The 21,046-nt window shown below is 38.5% G+C and overlaps 1 protein-coding gene across 5 annotated transcripts in view; it reads right to left on the bottom strand.

Moving 5' to 3' along the window:
• Positions 1–857: 857 nt before the first annotated feature.
• The window catches only part of BEND2 (BEN domain containing 2), a 29,946-nt gene continuing 9,757 nt past the window's right edge, over positions 858–21,046 (bottom strand). For 4 of the 5 annotated variants that reach the window (XM_082074690.1, XM_082074689.1, XM_082074692.1 and 1 more), the window contains 10 exons: positions 19,049–19,209; positions 17,757–17,828; positions 17,490–17,564; positions 13,112–13,216; positions 10,522–11,035; positions 9,177–9,377; positions 8,110–8,231; positions 7,290–7,503; positions 5,919–6,122; positions 858–3,047 (listed from right to left, as the gene is read on the bottom strand). In XM_082074690.1, the coding sequence (XP_081930816.1) occupies positions 2,812–3,047; positions 5,919–6,122; positions 7,290–7,503; positions 8,110–8,231; positions 9,177–9,377; positions 10,522–11,035; positions 13,112–13,216; positions 17,490–17,564; positions 17,757–17,828; positions 19,049–19,209 (1,904 nt within the window). In that variant the 3' untranslated portion in view covers positions 858–2,811. Of the gene's footprint in view, positions 3,048–5,918; positions 6,123–7,289; positions 7,504–8,109; positions 8,232–9,176; positions 9,378–10,521; positions 11,036–13,111; positions 13,217–17,489; positions 17,565–17,756; positions 17,829–19,048; positions 19,210–19,428; positions 19,513–21,046 lie in introns of all 5 variants that reach the window. The other variant, XM_082074693.1, reaches the window with a different exon arrangement.

The following is a 21,046-nucleotide window of genomic DNA, read 5'->3' as shown; positions in this document are numbered from 1 at the left end:
GCTGAAATCCACAACAGTTGCAAGCGAGAGCTGAAGAGCACGACAGAATATTACCAGTGTGTTTATTTCTGTATCACTGCCAATATCTAGAGTCAATCCTAAGATCCTAATACTAGGGCATTTAGATACTTGTGTAATACAAACTACTTTTTTCATATCATAGTTATACATGTAATTACTAATTTATTGTATGAAAATACTCTATGCACCACCATTCACAAGGCTACAATCAATGCATCAAGAAAGTATAACATTTTCTGATCCTGAACACTACTAGAGTAGAAGGCTGTCAAATCTGATGCCGGAAGTACCAGATGAACTATGAAGTATCATCTCAAATCCAGAAACATCAATCATGCATAAATAAAGCAGCCCAGCTCTGCTATACAGAGACAAGACTTGCATTGCATTAGGGACAGGTATTAGGTCTACAAAGACTGAGCACAGGCGGTCAAGTCTCAGTGTTTCAAACAAACAGATTACCTTCCAGCCCCATTATATTCCTTGAAGAGGGACTAATAAAGAAATTGATTCCACTGCATGAATAAGGCCTAGTCTACTAAAAATGCACCAGTTTAAAGGAGTTTCTTAAATTTTACTCAACTCTTACCCTTCTGTGGAAATCTCTGTTTCAGAGAGCTGACACAAAACTGTAACTGACAAGTCCAAAAGAGTTTCCTTTTGGTTTACTGAGACAGATAAGGCACTCTTAAATTTGGAAATCACCTCACCTCAATCAGAAGATCTCCTCAAAGCACTGGTTCTTGAAAGTAGATCAAAAGAATCTTTTCAGATAAAGCTGTACCTGAACTGTAGATCTATGGTGCAAGAAAACTTGAAGATACACATATGTAATCAAGGAACTATATGCCAGTTTTCTTTGTAAAATACTTTATTCCTAACAGCAAAATACTGTAATTTAATTTTATAAAAGTTAGCAAAAATTCATACATTTGAAACAGAAACAAAAAACCTATTTCTACTTTTATTCAATTATCTTTTCAGTATGGAAGCTATAGGTATGCACCACACTAACAGCTTTCAGTGTCAGACAGGTCATTCAATAAATATATCATTCTACCATTAAAATCTGTGAAGGACAGTTAAAAATTTCATAAAACTACTGAAAAAATAAGTAATTTCAGCTTTTTCTGAGGTTTAGAATCAGTAATATCTACTCACAACAAAGTTCTTGGCATTTACAAGAATGATAGTATAGAACAGTAACAGCAGAATGTTAGTAGTAAACCAGAACAACCAAATTTGCAGTACAACATTTATACTTAAAAAAAACAATCAGAAATTCAGCCTATTTCTTAAATCCTACAGAAGACTTCTGCAAGGAGGTTGTAGAGGAAACTTAAATTACTACTTTCAGATTTGATAAGGCCATTGCATATCCTAACTTGCAATAAAAAAGCCAATCCTATACTGCATATAATAAATACTTCCTGTTTGTTACAAATAGAAGTGAGAACAAGTAACCTCACTATGTTATCCTATTGCTAAAAAAAAGAAAACAAAAAACAAACCATGAAACCTTTGCCTCGGAGAGGACAGATTTAGTAAAATCTTGTTCTGCTATGTACACAGGCATAATTTTGGAAGCCACACTTGCATCAACCCTCAGATGTGAAACTGGTTCCCTGCGTCAGGCTTCTGAGAAGCTTCTTTCTGTTAAAAAAGCTGGACATGTGAGGCTACACTCAGACATAATGCAAGTGGCAAGGCAAGCTCAGGCACCAGTTAGCCAATATGCAGACAGTGAGAGAACCGTGTGGAAACACAAGTAACAGAAATTAAATATAAACAAAACAAAAAAACCCCACCAACCCAAACGAAAAAAACCACCACAACCAAAAAAGCCCCCAAACAACAAAAGGATCCACCCAACAAAAAAGCCATTAACTTCTGTACAGTGACTGTTGTTGTATTTCAACTTACAAATGAAACCGATGGGCAAGTCTAGCATGTGTACTCAAGTTTTAACTGAAGGACCAGTGACTTGAAGCTGATGGAAATTATTTCTCAAATCTGAATCAGGATCCAAATCCAATCCTGATCTGCATCTTGTGGATATCCACATAAGTAGATGAGACATATGTCACTGAACAGCAGCCTAAGGCCCTGAAGAAGTATTTTCTTTAATCTTCACCAAGGAAAAAAAAGACCAACTATCGGACTGCTTCTTCTGGATGCTTTTTTTGTGCTTTTGTAGAGCTAAATCAGAACAAAGAAAATATTACCAACTGTACTCATGTTGTTGTTTGCCTCTTTCCTGATCCTACAACAGACTGCTGTAGGAGGCAAAAGAAGTGAGAGATAGACATAAGTTAGATAGATGCAATTTTTTTTTTCTTTTCCACATTAGATATTTCTGCTTAAACTATGCAGTTGTCAAAGAAAATTTCATTCTTCACACATAACGAGACAATTTAGTTGGCTACAAGTCTTCCTCCAAGGAAGACAATGTTTCTTCTCCACATTTCTATCTGCTTGTGCTGAACTCATGTGCAGTGCACCTTTTCTAACCAGATTAATCTGTCAGAATCAATGAAATGTGAGAAGGTGCTTTTAGGAGACAGCATGTTGCAAATGCTACAGGGAACAGTGGAAATAATTTCTGAGAAGCACAAATGCTACTTATACAAGGAGTTAGGGTTCCCAAGTCTGCTAACTTTGGTCTCATGAACTAATATTATTTAGTGCTGTCAACAACTCAGTGTACCAGGACAACTCAATGTAACAGGCTTCTACATGGGATTTATAAAAACCTGCTAAGTTAAGATTTGAGACAGATGTTAGAGAGCTTCAGTCTGTGAGATTGATAGTGTCACTTTCAAATGGCTTTACTGAAGTCGGACTCTGTGGAGGACTCTTTACACTCAGTGGTGGCACTGCCAAGACTTTCGGGCGGATTCCAGTTGTAGACTTTTTATGGTCATGTCTGAGACTGCGGATTGTGCCATTCATGGCAGCTACACATGCCTTCCAATCATATCCAGTTTCCTTTAGATCAAAGGATGGATAATTTTCTTGAAGAAAGTCTAAAAATAAACAAGGACATAATAGCAAGTTATCAGTTAGTCATGCAAGCTATATACTCTTTTTGGATGTAATTAACCGAAAACAAATACGTGCTACCAAAACAGGACAGCTACGCATATTACGAGGCTTGAACAGCAAAGCTAGAGGGTAGATATTTTTTCCTCCTCTTTCTCTTTAATTTGAAAAGGAGTAACAAAAGGTTTAAGCACAAAACCAAAACATGCAAAGAAAGCATCAAAGCACATAACCACGTAGGTGGGCTGGATCCCTTGATGTGCTGAATAACTTCAGCTTCTAATGGGTCAACCAGAGCAAAGAAATCTCAGGCTCCATTTCAGAACGACCAGTGTTTGGCAGGACCAGTCCCTCCTTCACACCATCTCTGACAACAATATTCACTACAATGAAACACAGCAATTCAACGTAACACAGCTGTAGAGGAACAATAGTGACAGAGAATGGCAAGAGCTTGATCTTTACCATACTGCAACAAGATCAGTAAACAAATACTTGAGTTCGGTACCAATGGGATAAGTGCGGTAAGACTACAGCATCTTTTTCCTCTTCAACAAGTAAAATGTATAGTTTTAAAACCAGGTTTTAATATATATTTTTTTTTAATTACTGAGGAGAGATTGTCCTTCTGAGCTTTGCTGAATTAAATGTTTTTTTCTCTAAGCAAGCCCCTAGAAGATTTAAATGAGCACCAAAAAGGAATTCTAAGCTGTAATTTCAAATCAAAGGCAATACTATTTCTACTTCTCTGATTAACATCTAGATTTACCTTAGCAGAATGAAAGGTATAGCTAGTTGATATTATGTCAGTTTTGTTCTTCCAGTGCTCTAGGATACACTAGCAAGTAAAAATCTAATATAGCATCATCGTTTACAGTTGCTATTTTAACTTGTAGTTCCAAACCTGGAAACTTATTTTGGCCAGAAAAGCATGGGTCTGAAGGAAGAAAGTAACAGACGGAAAAACTTGTGCTCTTGTAGTTTACCCTGCTCCAGGCAGAGTCAGGGGGGAGTGAGAGCACCTTACATTATTTCATTCCCAGGATGCTCCTGTAATAAACTATGCTGACAAAGGATACACAAGCAGCAGCCAGACTCTCGTCCCCTTCATCCCTGACGGCAAATTTACTGAAGTGCTTGGCCTCAGAGCTACAATACAGAACAAGAACTCCCACTACCAGGCCTACAGAGCCTTTATATATGGCCCATGAAACAGCTTTTTAATTAAGCCTTTTCTTTCACATAATTTGACCAATTGTTGGGACTATATATAGCAAGGCTACCCAGGGTCCCTTCCTGCTCTGCGGGGTTACACTCAGGGAGCAGATTCTGCTATCCAACCAGGCTATGTCAGAATGTTAAAGAAAACAGAGCCAGGGACTGCCCTCTAGCCCCAGAGCCAAGTGACACAGCCTGGCTGCAACCACAACACAGAGGACTTTGTCTTTCATCTGCTCTGGAGCCTACATTATGTTTCAGCAGCCCCAAGACAATAATATGTGTACTATGGGAGTAAGCTGAGGTGCTTAAAGTGACAAAGTCTCCCCAGCTTCCCAGGTGAAGGAATATGTACAGTTTGGGGAAGCCCACACTTATGTATAGTTTTGTAATACTGGGAATGGTTTCTGGCATGCACTGTCCCTCAAGCCATGCCCAGACATCACTCCAGAGAGGGCAAGTCCCACCTCCATTTTATTTGGCACTACTGCTGTATCCTCCGAGACAATCTTGCCACACTTGCGGAGCTGTAGGCCGCACTGTCCAAATCTTAACAACCCTTTCAACCTCCCTGTACCCCAGACATGGAAGAGAATCAGTTTCAAGATTTGTTAGGAGATGCATGTTGAAAGAAAAGTGTGATGAATCATAGAATATCTCAAGTCTGAAGGGACTTATAAGGATCATTGAGTCCAACTCCCTGCTCCTCACAGGACTATTTAAAACTAAATCCTATGACTAAGAGTTTCATTCAGATGAGAGTAACTAGTCAAATATGCAACCTTACTAACCCAGTGAGCACTGTCCCATAGTGATTTCTTTAGGACACAGGAGGAAGTAAAACCCTACATCAAGCCAGTGGTGTTGGGAAATGTTGAAGGCACTCCACAATTACGTTGCCTGCAGCCTGGGATCCAGTCCAGTAAATAAGGTGTCCCTGCTTCCATTCTCTATATACTGCTTTTTTGCATGGGAGCTCAGTAGTGGACTCCCTGCTTAGCCAAACTTGTCTCCTCATAACTCTACCAGTTCTCCTAAGTATCACAATGGATTCTCTTGTGCTCGCAGAAGGCTCTCCTTTAAGACCTGCCAACTTTCCTGAGCTTCCCTCCTCCTCAGAGCTGTCTCTCACAATCTCCCACCTATGAGTTTCCACAATAAGCCAAAGCTGGCTCTCCCAAGCTACAGCGTTTGTACTCTCAGACTTTTTAAACTCTGCTTAGGATCTGGAGATCCATTATTTCATAGTCTCCACAAGCCCAAACCCTTTCTGTGAAGAGCAACACAATCTGCTGTGCATTACCTCTGGTTGGCCTACCTAGCCCCTGTATCAAGAAATCATCCCCAATACCCTCCAGAATCCTCTGGGACATCTCCCACTGTGTTGTCCTTCCAAGCAGATGCCATGGAGACTAAGTTTCCTCATATTAGCCAGGTTTGTGATCTGGAGAGTTCCGTGTGTTGCTTAAACATAACCTCATCTACTTTCTCTCAACCTGTTCCACTGCTTGCACTAATACCTGTCAGAAGATTTCACATAATTATTTTTGAAGCTCCATGGTTTGTTCATAGGATACAAAGTTAATCACTCCTGTTAACTTCCCCACATTATCATTTGAACAGAGATTTTTTCTTACCTCTGAGAGCATTAATTCTGTTGCAGTCCAGTGGGCTCATGCCACGTTCAAGATTACCATATACATTGCTTTTTACCAGCACATCTTCAGGGAACATGTGACGAATTAGGTAGCGAGCTGACAACTCCGGCCGAGACTTCCCCTTAGCTACATAAATGACTGAAAATGGTAATTGAACATTGCGCCATGGGCTTCCAAGAAGTTCTAGAAAGGATGTCAGAGAGAGACAGAGATTTTACTTTTCCAACACTGACCATGCTTCAAAGTGGTTGTATTATACTAAAACTAGGACACAAAAAGTTCTCTCCAAAACTAATGCACTGCTTGACAGGTCAGAGCTAAACCATAATGCTCCAGCTAAGACTAAAACAGAACATATTGCAGACAAACGTCCAAGTGGTGAGAAAACCCTGCCTGTTTTACAACAATGTAACAGCACTTCTGGTATGCTTTCAGCAATGCTAACAATGTAACCTGCATTAATAATGATTGCTTTCTAAATTGTTTTTATCTCACGTGGAAAGATGATGCTATTCCAATTACATAAGTAAACAGAACTGCTATTTCAATGGTGCTTAGATCCTGTAAGTGGAAGCTGAAAAAGAATAAATTTTTTTTAATTACTTCAACCTGACTCCACTGCAAACATTTAAAAAATGCAAAACATATAGTAACTGAGGAGGTCTGTGGGATCAGACTAACTAATCTTGGGTGCAGGAGCAGATCTCACAGAGCCCCAAAGTGATTCTAATCAAATAAATTATTTCCAAGGGCAATTAATCTCAGCTCATTTCTCTTGAAGCTCTCTAGAGGCATCACATTCCGTACACAGAATTTTTTCCAATGAATTTGTGTCTTGTGCATTTTCATTATTAAAAAAAAAAAAAAAGTAAAAAGGCCACTTTAAAATTTTATTGTCCTAAATTGTCAGTTTTACAGAAAGGTGTGCTTTTTTTCTGTAATTGTAATACCATTCAATAAATATTCTGAGCTAGCGTACTGCACTAAGGTAGAATATCTACCAAATACAAAAAATCCCAGGGCAATTGTGAAATAATTATTGAAAAATAATTATTCAGAGAAACTGGACAGAATATCTCACAGCTGAACTTTCCAGTCTTACAGTGGGTATGCATTATGGGACATTAGTAGATGTAAACATATGCTCTGTTAGCCAGATGATGTTCTTGTTTGTTCCCATAAAAACTTACTGTATATACACTAAATGACTGCCTCAAAAGGAAAAGGAGAGTTGCATAGTTCACTGAATCCTTTTTCTACACAATTTCACCTACAGTAGCATCTTCTGCATCTCACTGACCATTTAAAATGTAACACACAAATTCAGAGGATGAAAATATCACAGTTTACCCATAGGTTCTGAAGACTGAAGTTTCTTGACCGAAGGTGTGCGAAAAGCTTCTGGAGGCTTATCTGATCCTGAATTCTGCAATGTGTCAGCTGTGGAGCTGGTCATTTTCTGAGAGTTTTGAGAATTGCCTTCACTATCTTCATTATAATTTAAATCTACACAATGAGATGTGTCTGGAGTGTTGGCCACTTTTTCTTTCCCTTCAACTGTTCCCTGAAACATTAAATGAGGTTAGCCCATGCACTGGGAAAAGACTACCAGTTTTCTAATTAGTGTTCCACTTCATTTCCCATTTAGTATAAATTAGACTCCAACTATTTACAATATAGTTACTCCTCCATTTCAATCAGGAAAACTACAGGTGATACAGATACTAAATGTTCACACATTTGCACAAAGCATTTTAGAAGCAGAGGTAAATGGAGTTACAAGTGATGTTTCAGTCAATATAAAGTTGGAATGGATGGCTGGATATATCTGAAGCAAAGCCTGTGAAAACAGCACTAGCAGCTACATGCTTAAGCTGGCAATCAAATTTGACACTACTTCTGGGTAACATTTACAGTGCTTTCCTTCTAGAATCCTATGCTTATACATGAATGCTGGACACAGGATCAGGAAGAGCAAGAGAGGAATATGCTTCCAGTATTCCCCACACGGAAATAGTGCTGCAGTCAGCAGGCGTATGCTGAGCAACGCAAAGACAGTACCCAAGGAATTTCGAATTAGAAGACTCATATAATGAGAAGTTCAAACAATTAATTTGATAAAGAAGCACAAACTTAGTATTTAATAAATTATCACCCTGAGACAACTTACTGGGTTTATTTTTGTTTCAGAGCGTAAACAGCGGATCATAGCATTGACATTTGTGATACAGGTTTTCCAGTCTTTTCCATGCTCACTCAAATCATAGGTTGGAAAGTTAGTTGCAAGAAATTCTGCATATGAAACACAAAAAGTTTTTTTAAGCTTCATGACAGAAAGCATTATTAAAAATTACTCCATTTTAGAAAGAGAGAAAGCTAAGAAATGCTTCACATTTCCTGTTCTCCACTTAGAAGCTTTAGATTTCCACCTTTAAATTAAACAGAGATAGTAAACTCACGTTTTGAAGTTAAGCATCACTATGAATTTAAGATGTGCAGTGATACTTTTTTAAGGTATTGTGAATAATGCTTTTATTATTAAGCTTTTCTTGGTAGAATTAGGGGAAAGGTGTGATTTAGCATACTAACTTAAAAAAAGAAAGAAAAAGAAAAAAGCCAGAAAACCACAAACCAAAACACAAACCATACAACAACAACAAAAACCCCACAAGAACTAGTGACAAGGTAATGCTGATGCTGTAACTACTTTGCATGGCTTAAATAGTCTCCCATCTTTTAAAACAAGAAGGAGAATTATAGCTTCACACACACATGCCATGTGATCTGTATAAATGCCCTCCCCATATTTACCATTTCTCAAACAAACAAAAGCAGTGAACTTAAGAGTATTTAAGAATCACTGGTTAATATTTGTCCTGGGTATACCATGGCTAAAACCCAAACAAAATAAGAAACAAACCAACCAACCAAAAAAACCCCACAAAACCCACAAAGTTGTAATGAAAAATTCAGAGTGACTGATGAACATGAAGTACACTAGGAGTAATCAGAATTTTTTTTTTTTATCCACATCGAAGAAAAATCAACATTGAGAATTACAAAGTAGGAATTTCAAAACCAAAACACAGCAGAGCAGAGCACACCCAGTACCACATTTATCAGTTCACTAGTTGGTAGACAACAATTAGCAGACACACGCAGATAAGGACTCCTTGCAAGTTAAAAACTCGTGAAGTATTAAAGAAGTAAATCTGTGCATTTCAAAAGGTAGCATACCTCTTATTGCAGCAATTTTGTTTGGATCCAATGTTCTGCGCCCTCGTGCACTCACTCCCATAATGCTGCACAATAATGTTTCCTTGGGGAACAAGACACGAACTAAGTAGCGTGCTGCGTACTTTGGTTTAGTCTTTTGCCGAGCTTTCATCAAATAGTTTCCAAGAACTTTTACATTTCTCCCTGGGTCACCAACGAACTCTTTTGTAAAACAAAAACATTTGAAGAAAAAAAAATTTAAAAACCCAAGCAAGTTGTTAAAAAAAGGAACACTTTTTCAAACTTTCTCTTGACCTCTTCTATGGTACTCTCTGGTTATGTTTTCTACTACAGCTAATTTTACTACGTATTAGCCATCTTTGCTCTTATAAAAGCAACTTTAAATTGCAATAACAGAACTATCTTTCTAATTCATGTTACTCACCAACATAACTAACTGAAATAATAACACATAAGAAAATATATTAAACATTAAGGAATCCAAAATGTTCAGACTGGCCTGTTTTGCACACATGCAGATACTATGTGTGATTTCAAGACAATGACCCATGAAGAATGGCATATCCATACATAGTACTGATAAATTATACACTGTTTACAGATAGGTATCAAAATATTTGACCTACTATTTGTGCAGCTCAAACTGTATGAACTTATTTTTTAGACCAAAAGCAACCAAAAACTCATAGCCCAGCCTTCCACGTGACTCAAGGGATTTATACTTCAGAAATAAAGGCATCCGTTACAAAAACATGGTGCTACTTTATATGTGCTTGTTTATCATAAACACAATGATCTATGGAATTCTTCATTTTCTGTGGAATTAAGTATTTTGAAAGAAACCAAACACTGGAGGAGCTGATAAATCCTCCATAAGAAGAAAGAAGAAAACAGGTATTTCCTTCACACGAATCAGGTAAGCATATGCCTCACTTTGCTTTACTGCCAATCTCTTTTGTCTTTTTAAATATATGCATAGCACACATTCATTATCTATGACATATACACAGGTTAAAAATAGTTGACATCAAGAGTTCCAAGAAAGAAAAAGAGGGACCAGTCTTAAAAGAATTCAAAGCATGTACCATAAATCAAGAACTTGTAGCAGTCTACACAACCATATATACACTGCAGAGGTTTTTAAGTGATCCTTGGCATACTAAACATTCCTATGACCTTTGTTTAAGAGTTTTAAACAGTATTCTATCCTAGAAATGCTTGTAAGGCAGCCAGTTCTGCTCCTTTCACTTTCGCTAAATAAAGATTTCTTTAGGCATTATTTTTTTACACTAGCCGCAGGTTTTGTTTTTTCCTTTTTCTGAGTATTTATTACAAAGGAACTCACCAAAGCTAGGATTGATGGATATTGGAGAACATGGCAGCTCTTTACTGATGTTCACACTCCCAGATTCATTTCTGTAGTTAATCACCACAGCATTATTTCCCAGACTGGCCTCAGAGGGTGCTGGCATGGATGCTGATGCCAGTGGTGATGATACAATGTTGACAGTATTTTCCACAACTCCGCCTACAAAATTTGATTGTGGAGAAAGGTCGGGCATCCTGTTAGATGCTGTGTATGATGAATGTAATGAATGCGTAGAAACTATAGTGGGGAGCGGTGGGCTCTGCCTATGAACAGGGTGCTGCAATTCAAGCTCAAGACTCTGTTGAGCATGTTTCATGGTGGAATTGACCTGAACATGGCCATTTTGTAAAGCAACCCTTATGACAGGGCTATGCCTTCCCTGGCCTGGCGAAGAGACATGAAGACTTGATTCCCTCTCCATAGATTTTTGTACTCTGATTTTTCCTTGAGGCAAATGACTGGAACTTCTGTACGTAAATCCAACTGGTTTCTGCAAATGTGATTCAGAAAACAAACAGAACGTTAAATTAGACATATCTGGTCATTTTTTTCTTTTGCAAACAAAGAAGACTAGATTTTAGTAATGATGCTAATGGCAACAGACTCTTCATTGAAGTAACCATTGTCATGAAGCCCGTGCTATTACTTTTTAGCCTTCCCTCTACTTTCTTTTATCCTCACTTGTAGTTCCAACACTTGTCAACTTCAAAGTTTCTCAAGTTTCCACCTGGGATGCTGGCACAATTGCTTTCTAAAAAGTCAGAGAAATACATGATGAGAAAGGCAGCTTTGTAAAGGCTCTTTAAAAAGCTCTATAAAAAAAAGAAGGGTCAAAATATAATTTAAAATTTGTCAGCCATTGAGCCAGTCTGCTGAATTTTCAACAGCTGTCTCCACTGCCATGCTAGCTTCCTTTTAAACAAGAAAAAGCAAGTGACTTTCTCTCTTGGCTGCCTCTTCATTCCTTACTTGCTAGCTGAAAACATTAAATATTCAGATCTCATCTACAGTGGAAGATTCCAAAGAGAACAAGACAGACAAACTGAGAGACAGGCTATGCTTTCCACCACTTCCAGTGCTTTTATTAAGAAACAGAGGCATCCTCGAGCATGTGTTCTAGTTCAAAATACAAGTCACTGAGGAGGAGCTACCAAACGTAGCTGACACATGTGGGTGTTTTCGTGTTGTGGTGGGGTTTGTTTGGTTGGGTTTTTTTTGTTTTGTTTTTGTTTGGTTCTTTTTTTTTTTTTTTTTTCTTATAGATATCTGATTATATTCCACCCTTATAACTCTTAAAAATCTGTGACCTGAAAAAAGCAAAAAAGCTTACATGCCTTAAAGTTGGTCCATTTCTCCAGCTATTTGAGTTATATAATAAAAAATAGCACCTTTACCACAAACTTTGCCTTATTCATATCCTTATCCCACTACAGATTCAACAATGGTACAGCTATAAACAAAAAAAAAAATCTACAGTATTCCTGATTATTTTAGAGATGAAGTGCTAGCAGAACTTAAGAAAATGGTCAGTAGGTTGCATTTGCTGGCTTCCCCTCTACACCTTATAGTGATAAAAGCCTTCTTCCAAAAAAAGCACTGCAGGTCACTTTTAATCTGAACATTACAGCAGCTGCCATCCCACATGATCAGAGGGGAGGGTAAGAGCGCAGAGGCCACAGGGTCCAAGTGTAGCTGATAAGACCAGTAGACCAGTCTGTTCTCCAAATTTCGTATTTTTGGATGTGTTGACAGTACAAGCTTGGAGTCGTCAACAAAATCGCATTCCCAAATAAAACCTAGTATCCTATCGATAACTGACATGCACGAGAATGTCATCATTCTTACCCACTCTTAAAGCAAATAGCCTTTGCTGATGTCTTGACTTCCCCTGACAAGTAGGATCACCTCTGCCACATTAAAAGCTTTGCAGTATTGCTAACAAAGAAAGGTCATCATGGATTTTACAACCTTCTCCAAAAATCATATGTTATGTTTTTCTTTTAAAGAGCAGAGTTACACGTACTAACATTCTGCCTCCTTAGTTAACAGTGGATTGACTACCGGAACAAAAATAGACAGTGTGTACTCAATATCAAACCTTCTTAAGAATTTTGAAAAAAATGTTTTATTGGGTAAACAAAATTCTATACCACAATGGATATGACAACACACTGCTGAGATCTAAGAATCAGTTCATCAATCAAACCAGCCTGTGCGAGTGATGCATAAACTCTCTTCTAACCGTAGAAACCCATGGACAGTAAACATCTCAAAGCAGCAACACCAACATACCCAAGTTTAAAACTTAACCTACACAATTCATTTCTGTTCTTGCCGATACAAACAAAATTTTACAGCATCTATCACAGCATCCCAAATTTGACGGGGGCCACTGGCCAATCTGTGACAACTGGTTAATAACAACATAGGAGACTGACACTGGTATATAGTAAGAAATATGGAATACTAATTTTAATGTTAGTGAAAGGAAAGGATTTTTTAAAAAATAAACATCAGAGGAAGTGAAAGAATTAAAGGAAAAATGTCATAGGCCTTTACTACTCACAGGTTTGAGCAACAGTGGCTTTACACGAGTATGCTGCATTTCTGAGACCTTCCAATGAAGCAAGTCAAATTTTTTATCCAGTTTCTGAATGGCATCATACATGGCCTGATGACAAAAGCAAAGATGAAAACAGTATTGCTTCACAGAAACCCAATTTAAATCTGAAGGAATCATAAAAACTAAAACAAAGGGCAAATTTCCCTCCCTAAAACCAACTAAGATCTGTACATAATATATAAATTCCATAAGCATATTAAAGACCAACTTAGATAGAAAATGCATATAACAATGGTAAATATTACAAGTACAAAGACTTCTCAGAGAAGCTTACTAATGTGACTTTAATGTGGCTGGCACTTAAAGGCTGTTCTACCTGCTTCCAGCAGATGTTTTATTTTTACTTATTTGGTATGTTTTGTTTTACATTAAAAAGCTACCAACAAGCTCTAAAGTAAGTTAGGTATTATGATATGCTATTTTAAGTCATAGTTTTCAAGTTTCCAAGTACACAGGTAAAAGGCTTATAAGTAACCACTGAAATACTGATTTCTATAGCACCAATGGCAAATACATTTAGAAAAAACACTCTCTGTAAAGAAAAAGTCACAACTGGAATTGAATGTGGCCAGGGATACCAAAGACAACAAGAAGGGCTTCTGTCAGCACACAAGTGACAAAAGGAAGGGTAGGGAAAATGTGAGCCCATTGCTGAATGAGATGGGGGACCTGGTGACACAGGACATAGTAATGGCTGAGGCAATCAATGCCACCTTTTCCTCACCCATTACTAGCACGACCGGCCATCACGAGGATGGAGTCAGGCTCTTCTCAGTTACAACCAATGATAGGACAAGGGGTAATGGGTTCAAACTGGAACACAAGAGGTTCCACTTAAATTTGAAAAGAAACTTCTTCTCAGTAAGGGTAACAGAACACTGGAACAGGCTGCCCAGGAGGGTTGTGGAGTCTTCTTCTCTCGAGACATTCAAAACCCGCCTGGACACATTCTTGTGTAACCTCATCTCTGTGTTCCTGCTCCGGCAGGGGGATTGGACTAGATGATCTTCGAGGTCCCTTCCAATCCCTGACATTCTGTGATTCTGTGGTTCCAGAGACCAAGGGGAAACGCTGGAACAAGGAAGACAGACACTGGATGGAAGAAAAATCTGGTCAGGGAATCCAGCAAACCAGACAGAGATTAAGTCCAAGGGGCCTGATGGGATGCACCCACGAATGCTGAGGGAGCTGGCTGATGTCATTGTGAGGCCACTCTTGATAACCTTTGATCAAACACGGTGAATGGGAGAAGTGCCCGAAGACTACACACAAGCAGATGTCACTCCTATGCTGAAGAAGAGCAAGGAGGAAGACCCAGAAAACTACAGGCCAGGCAGCCTCAATTCTAGTCCTGGGAAGGTGATAGCGCAGCTAATCCTGGAAATCATTTCCAGGCAGATGAAAGGAAAAAAAAAAAAAAAAAAAAAATCACTAGGAGTAGTCACAGCATGCTTCACTAAGGGGAAGTCACGTTTGACCAACTTGATAAACTTCTATGATAAAATGACTGGCCTGGTAGGTGAGAGGAGAGTAGTGGATATTGTCTACCTGGATTTGAGGAAGGCCTTCAACACTGTCTTCCATAAGATCCTTACAGACAAGCTGCTGATGTACAGGTTGGATGAGCAGACAGTGAAGTGGATTGGAAACTGGACAAATGGCTGGGCCCAGGGAGTGGTGATCAACAGCACAAAGTCTAGAAGAAGACACTAGTGGAGTACTTCAGGGGTCAACACTGGGTCTGATCTTATTTAATATCTTCATTAACGATCTGTATGATGGCAGAACATACCTTCAGCAAGTTTTCAGATGACAAAAGGCTGGCAGGAGTGGCTGATAAACCAGAGGGTCATGCTCCATCCAGAGAGAACTCAACAGGCATGAGAAACAGGCTGACAGGAACCTCAGGAAGTACAGAAAGGGGAAGTGTAGAGTCCTTCTACTGAGGAGGAACAACCCCAGGCAGCAGTACAGGCTGGGACCACCCAGCTGGAAAGCAGCTTGGCAGAAAAGGAGCTGGGTGTCCTGGTGATCACTAAGCTGACTGTGAGCCAGCAATGTGCGCTTGCCACAAAGGTGGCTAATGGTACCCTGGGCTTTTAGACAAATGATTGCCAGCAGGCCTAGGGAGGTGATGGTTCCCCTCTTCTCAGCACTGGTGAGGCTACATCTGGAGTGCTGGATCCAGCTCTGGGCTCCCCAGTTTAGTAAAGACATGGATATACTAGAGAGTCCAGCAAAGGGCCATGAAGATGACTAAGGGACAGGAGCTTCTCTCCTACAAGGAAAGGCTGAGAGAGCTGGGACTGTTCAGCCTAGACAAGAGAAAGCTCAGAGCTAGATCTCTTGAATGGATACAAATACCTGAAGGGAGAGTGCAAAGAGGACAGAGCCTTGTTCTTTCCAGTGGTGCACATTAACAGGACCAGAGGCAAGGGGCAATAACAGAAAAGCAGGAGGTCCCCTCTGAAAATCAGGAAACACCTTTTCACTGGGAGAGTGTCCAAGCCCTGGCACAGGTTGCCCAGGGAGGTTGTGCAGTTTTCCTTCTTGGAGATACTCAAAAGCCATCAGAACATGGTCCTTAGCAATTCACTCTAGGTAGCTCTGCGTAAGTATGGATGTTGGACAGAATGACCTCCAGAGGTACCTTCCAACCTCAACCAACCTGTGATTCTGTGAAAATGAGGAAAGGGTAAATGATGTACGGAGAAATAAACACAGCCGTGTTTTTCATAAAAAACATGGCACTGAAATCAACTGCACCCACATTTTTAATTAGAGGATGAAAGATGAAGAATTTGAAAAAACTACTTGTTTTATTATAAGTTTCTGATCCCCAGTCAATCCCCAAGGTCAAATTTTCTTTCAGATGTTAAAAATTTGTTTTGCCTAACTAAAGCAATCAGGAATAAACTTTTTAAAAGTACTGCTGTAAAGACCGAAACTTTCAGACAAAAAAAAAACAAATAAAGCATTCGAAGTCCATCAGTTATTAATATATGTTACTGTGTGAAACAAAAAATTCCTTCTTCTGTGTTTCCAGGATTTAGCAACTCAAACATGATGCTTACACAGCAATTTAGACATACATTTTATGCCATAACGGTATAAAGGAATTAGATAACAGAATATTAATGTAGTATTGAAAGGACCCTGCCAACTTGAAAACACATCTGAGGCACTTGTCATCAGTTATTACTGCAAAAGACACACAAGGATATTATAGCTATATGAATTACAAAGAGGAAATGTGCGTTTTGTTAGCCTATAGCATAACTAGACAGAGAAAATGTTTAAGCATACATACAGCTATGAAAAAAAAAGTCACTAGATGGATTTGTAGTAGACAGAATTTCAAATTCATTTCAATTTTATCAAAACCAACAGTTAGGTTTCAGTAAGATAGCTATCTTAAAAACAAAACAAAACAAAACCAACAAAAAATCCTTGGACAAAAGAATCTATAAATATTCCAAAATTCAGAAATACTTTGAGGAAGCACTAGAAGACATTAAATCATTGTGGACAGTACAGGCATTTTTAAAGGGCTTCATGTAGCCCTAGGGCAGATTTACTCTGGGAGGGGGTAACAGTGGGGAGAAAGAGACAGAAAGGGGCTAGCAGGCAGCAAAAGAGGCTATAGCTTCTCATCACTGCCACTTGCTACAGCTCAGATTCCCTGACTAGCGACAAGAATGTTAGTCACACAACCTTAGTCAATTTTCTTCCACAGCATTGGGGAGTATATGCTTAAAGAGACTTCCAAGACATTAATACTTGGATACAAGCCACTCACAAATTGTCCTCCCTAAAGCATAGCCTGAATCTCTTACACTCTATATAGAGCACTGTGACTCCAGAGTCACATAAATGTCCACCTGAATAAATAGGGGATGCTTTTAATTTTCAGTGCAATGATTTTCAATCTTGCCAGCCACCGCTTCAAAAGTCAAAAGCAAAGAACCCAACAAAATAATACTACCAGGATTTTGGCAAGCCTCATGTACCTTCAAAAGCTGTGTGTATGACAGTCAGATCTTTCCCATTACTGTGAAGCACCTCCCAATAAATCTCTAGACATTACATTTTGCGTTAAAGCTTAATATTTGAAAAGTATTCTTGCCAGCTATGGTGTGAAAAACTCAAGAGAATAAGTAGACTGTTTTTTTCATTAAAAATATTGAAGATAAGCAGGCAACTAACAAGTAAATAACCAGAAAGGCTGAAGTCACAGATTATAAAATATAGATTGCAAATCTTCCCAAAATTTAACTAAAATTTTTTAAATGCCATTTCAGAAACAAAGGAAAAAAAATACCTGGCAATAACTGAGGACCTCCATAAGAGTTTTCTGCTGATCTCCAGTGTAGGAAGCTTCAGATACAGTACTCCTCTTTTTCATTTAAATAGTAATTTATAAAAAAAAAGAAAAAAGTGTAAGCTAGTAATATATACACAGTCTTAGGATAACATGTTAAACCTAGAAATCCCAACTTCAAACCTCAGTGTTATTTTAGTCTACCCCAAATAATGCATCCCCAAAGCAGATTTTCAAAGTCAACCAAACAAAAGAAAATTAACTTACACATTCATAGTCTGGTTCATACTCATAAATGATACTATCACTATCTTCATATTCTCCTTCCCTGGTTCTCATCTGGGAAATAACAAAGAACTTTTAATGTTTGGAATAATGAAATAATTCAAAATATAAACTACAGAGAGAAACTGTTAGGAAACCAACCTCAACACTTTCAGTTACAGCTATACTCCCTCCCCTGGCTACAAAACTTAACAAAGTAATCTCATTTATGTGTCTGTGGTTAGGGTATATCAATAATCACCTCCCTTTTGGTTTCAGAGTATCTTATTCTCAATTAATAAGAACTTCATACAAATTTATATAATAATATGTATTTTTATGGGGTTATTCTAAGGCCAGAACTTTCCCATCTAACTATATTATGTACTATATAACCAAGCTTATGTAATTATGAGACTACATGTAGATTTTACAGTAGTTTAAATAAATCAATTAAAAAAAATGTGTATTTATTTCAATGGGTATAAGTGTGCACAGAGAAGCTGTAAAAATGTCTATTTACAAGCTAAAAGATGTATTTTTCTTACAGCTTGAAAACGGGTTTTAGACAGGAATCAACAGTGCCACCACCTGGACAATTGTGACATTTTTCTTTTACTGGAGGAGCAGTTCCTGTTCACACCTGTTCACCACACCTCACAGACTTCATAAGTCTTTTGTTGGTGGTGGTTTGTTGGTGGTATTTTTTTTTGTTTAAAGTAAATAATATTTAATCAGGTCTTATTTTTAAAAAAAGGAAGGTTGGGGGTGTGTGTGTGTGGGTGGGTGTTGGTTTTGTTCGTTTTACAACAAGCAGAATTAAACAAGGTAAAGCTGTTTTTATAGCATCAAAGACATTCTGACTGTTGGAATATTAGAATTAACCTCTGCATGCTGACATGAACTAAGCTTGTGACTGCCTCAAGTAAAAATCATATGCAATGTGTCTTTGGAGCTAATTGTTCATGGAGGCAAATCATTATTCAACATTAAGTTCCAACTCTTACTATCCTAAATCGCACAAAGAGATTTTTACTGAAAAAAATAATAGCATCTACATGGGAAATTAGTATAAATTGCTCTCTGTTGTACACTAGCTGTTGTTATACACACATACAGTATCCAGCACAACAAGGTTTTATGCTTGCTAGAAGCTGCCATGCACTACATGGATATCCTACCCACACTTCACTGGGATGTCATCAAACAAGCACACAAAAGTGAAAGAAAAATGACATTCTGAATAAGACTGAAATTGGCTTCAGAACAAAGGCCTACTGTTTGGTGAAACCTACCACATTTCTTCCCACTACAGAAGGGGCAAGTCGTTTTCTTTTATTATGCGAAAACACAAAATCCATTTTTTCAGGGCTGTGACCATTTCCTCTCTGCATATTTGCAGAATGGCTCATTTGTGATGCCACTCGCTCAGATAGCACTGATAAGCCTTCACTTCCTGGAAAAGTGGAGAGAAATCAAAGCATATCAGCAGGTTTCCTATTGAATTAAACATTTCACTACAAAAAACATGCACAGTCACACTTTTTTTTAACTTTAAAACTCCTTGGTTATCTGAAATTTCTTTACTAGCATATTACTAAACACTTATAAATCCATTTTATTTAGATATGAAATTGGTAAATTAAATTTAATATTCTTTATTCTTAACTCTCACCAGGCTCCATTTGTTTTGCTTTTCACTGTTGATTCTCTGTTCTCATTTCCAGTTCCAGTTGTACAAAGACACAGAATTCCAAACCTTAACAAAACCAATTAACTGAAATTCAGGCAACACACCCACGATGTAAAACACAGTTCCCATTTGTTTAGTCCTCAGCTGTCCCTTCCCTACAGTTATGGCATCCCCTCCTATTTTGTCACTGAAGCACAGTGCAACAAAACAGATCTGCTCCAGGTATCTCCTCCATTGAGCCAGTGTAGGTGAGGAGCTACCAAACACCAGCTATCCACAAGTGAAACAGAAAATGCCTCCACATCTTCACCTGCAGGTCTGGCACACAGTTAAAAAGCCATTACTACAGTTGATCACTCCTCCATCCCAATTCTTTTGAAGACCACACCAGTGCCAAGCCTACCTTTTGAAGAATGTTAAAGAGTTGTCACAGTGAAGAGAAGAAGCATAACTCTACTGCCAAATCTGCCTGTCCATCATTTACAGGTTTCTACCTCAAACTGTCCTCAGTTTCTTTAAAAGGAAACAAAAACACTCTTAAGAGGGGAAGAAACAAAAAAGTAACTAACTCTTTCCTCTTGAGGTCTGTATATTTTACCTATAGACAGGCCAAGCAATATATAGATAACAAGATACAGATAAGAGAAGACTTAAAAGACAAGTAAAGCTTAAGAAGCTAAACAAGACCTTGAACAGCTTCCAAGAAATGAGGAGAAAAACTTAGCTAGCATAAAAAGGCAAGACCAAGTCTCCACCATACTATCTGCTGTGAAGGAGCTTTTCAGAGCTTAGGTCAGGCTGAAAAAGCGTGGTGGGGAAGTTTTGTGGATATCTACAGTAAGTTCCTCCCAAGTAAAAGTGGTCACATGAGAAAAGTTACCAGGGTACCTCTTAGTACTTTTGCAAAATAATGGAACTAATTTCATGGCCTAGCTAGAAGGAAGAACCAATATCTCAGAAGTGAAGGAAGTGAAAACAAATCCAACAGGACAGGGACAAGCTAAGAGAAATACTGAAAAGCAAGGACAACCACTTTTGTTTTATGCACTTGAAGAGGAAGGGCCAGAGGCAGGACAGAAAAGTAATAATATATTCAGTACCATAACCTAGAGAAAAAGAAAATGTTCTTTGCATTAAAAGCCCAGACAAACGTTGTAGGAGAGCTGACAGATGCTACATATGCAAGATCTGTGGTAGATGGGGTGTAGCTAATATCATTTTGAAATCACAATCAATAACTGAATAATAAAAATAGGTATGTCATTGCTTAGTATTTGTTCTCTTAGTGGAAGATTAAAACCTACCTACCCTCCCACCCAGCTCCAGAATTTCCTTTCTTGCATTCAGCTCTGGGGCCAGCAACATAAGAAGGGCGTGGGACTGTTTGAGTGAGGCCAGAGGAGGGCCATGAAGATGACCACAGGGCTGAAACACCTCTGCTATGAAGACAGGCTGAGAGAGTTTGGGTTGTTCAGCCTGGAGACGAGAAGGCTCCATAGAGACCTTACAGCAGCCTTCCAGTATCTGAAAGGGGCCTACAAGAAAGCTGGAGAGATGTTTTTTACAAGGGCATGTGGTGATAGGACAAGGGCTAGTGGCT

This window comes from Streptopelia decaocto (assembly GCF_964273445.1).
Source record: "Streptopelia decaocto genome assembly, chromosome: 1".
Classification (NCBI taxonomy): domain Eukaryota; kingdom Metazoa; phylum Chordata; class Aves; order Columbiformes; family Columbidae; genus Streptopelia; species Streptopelia decaocto.
The sequence above is the reverse complement of the archived record's forward strand: the minus strand, read 5'-3'. Positions and strand labels throughout refer to the sequence as shown.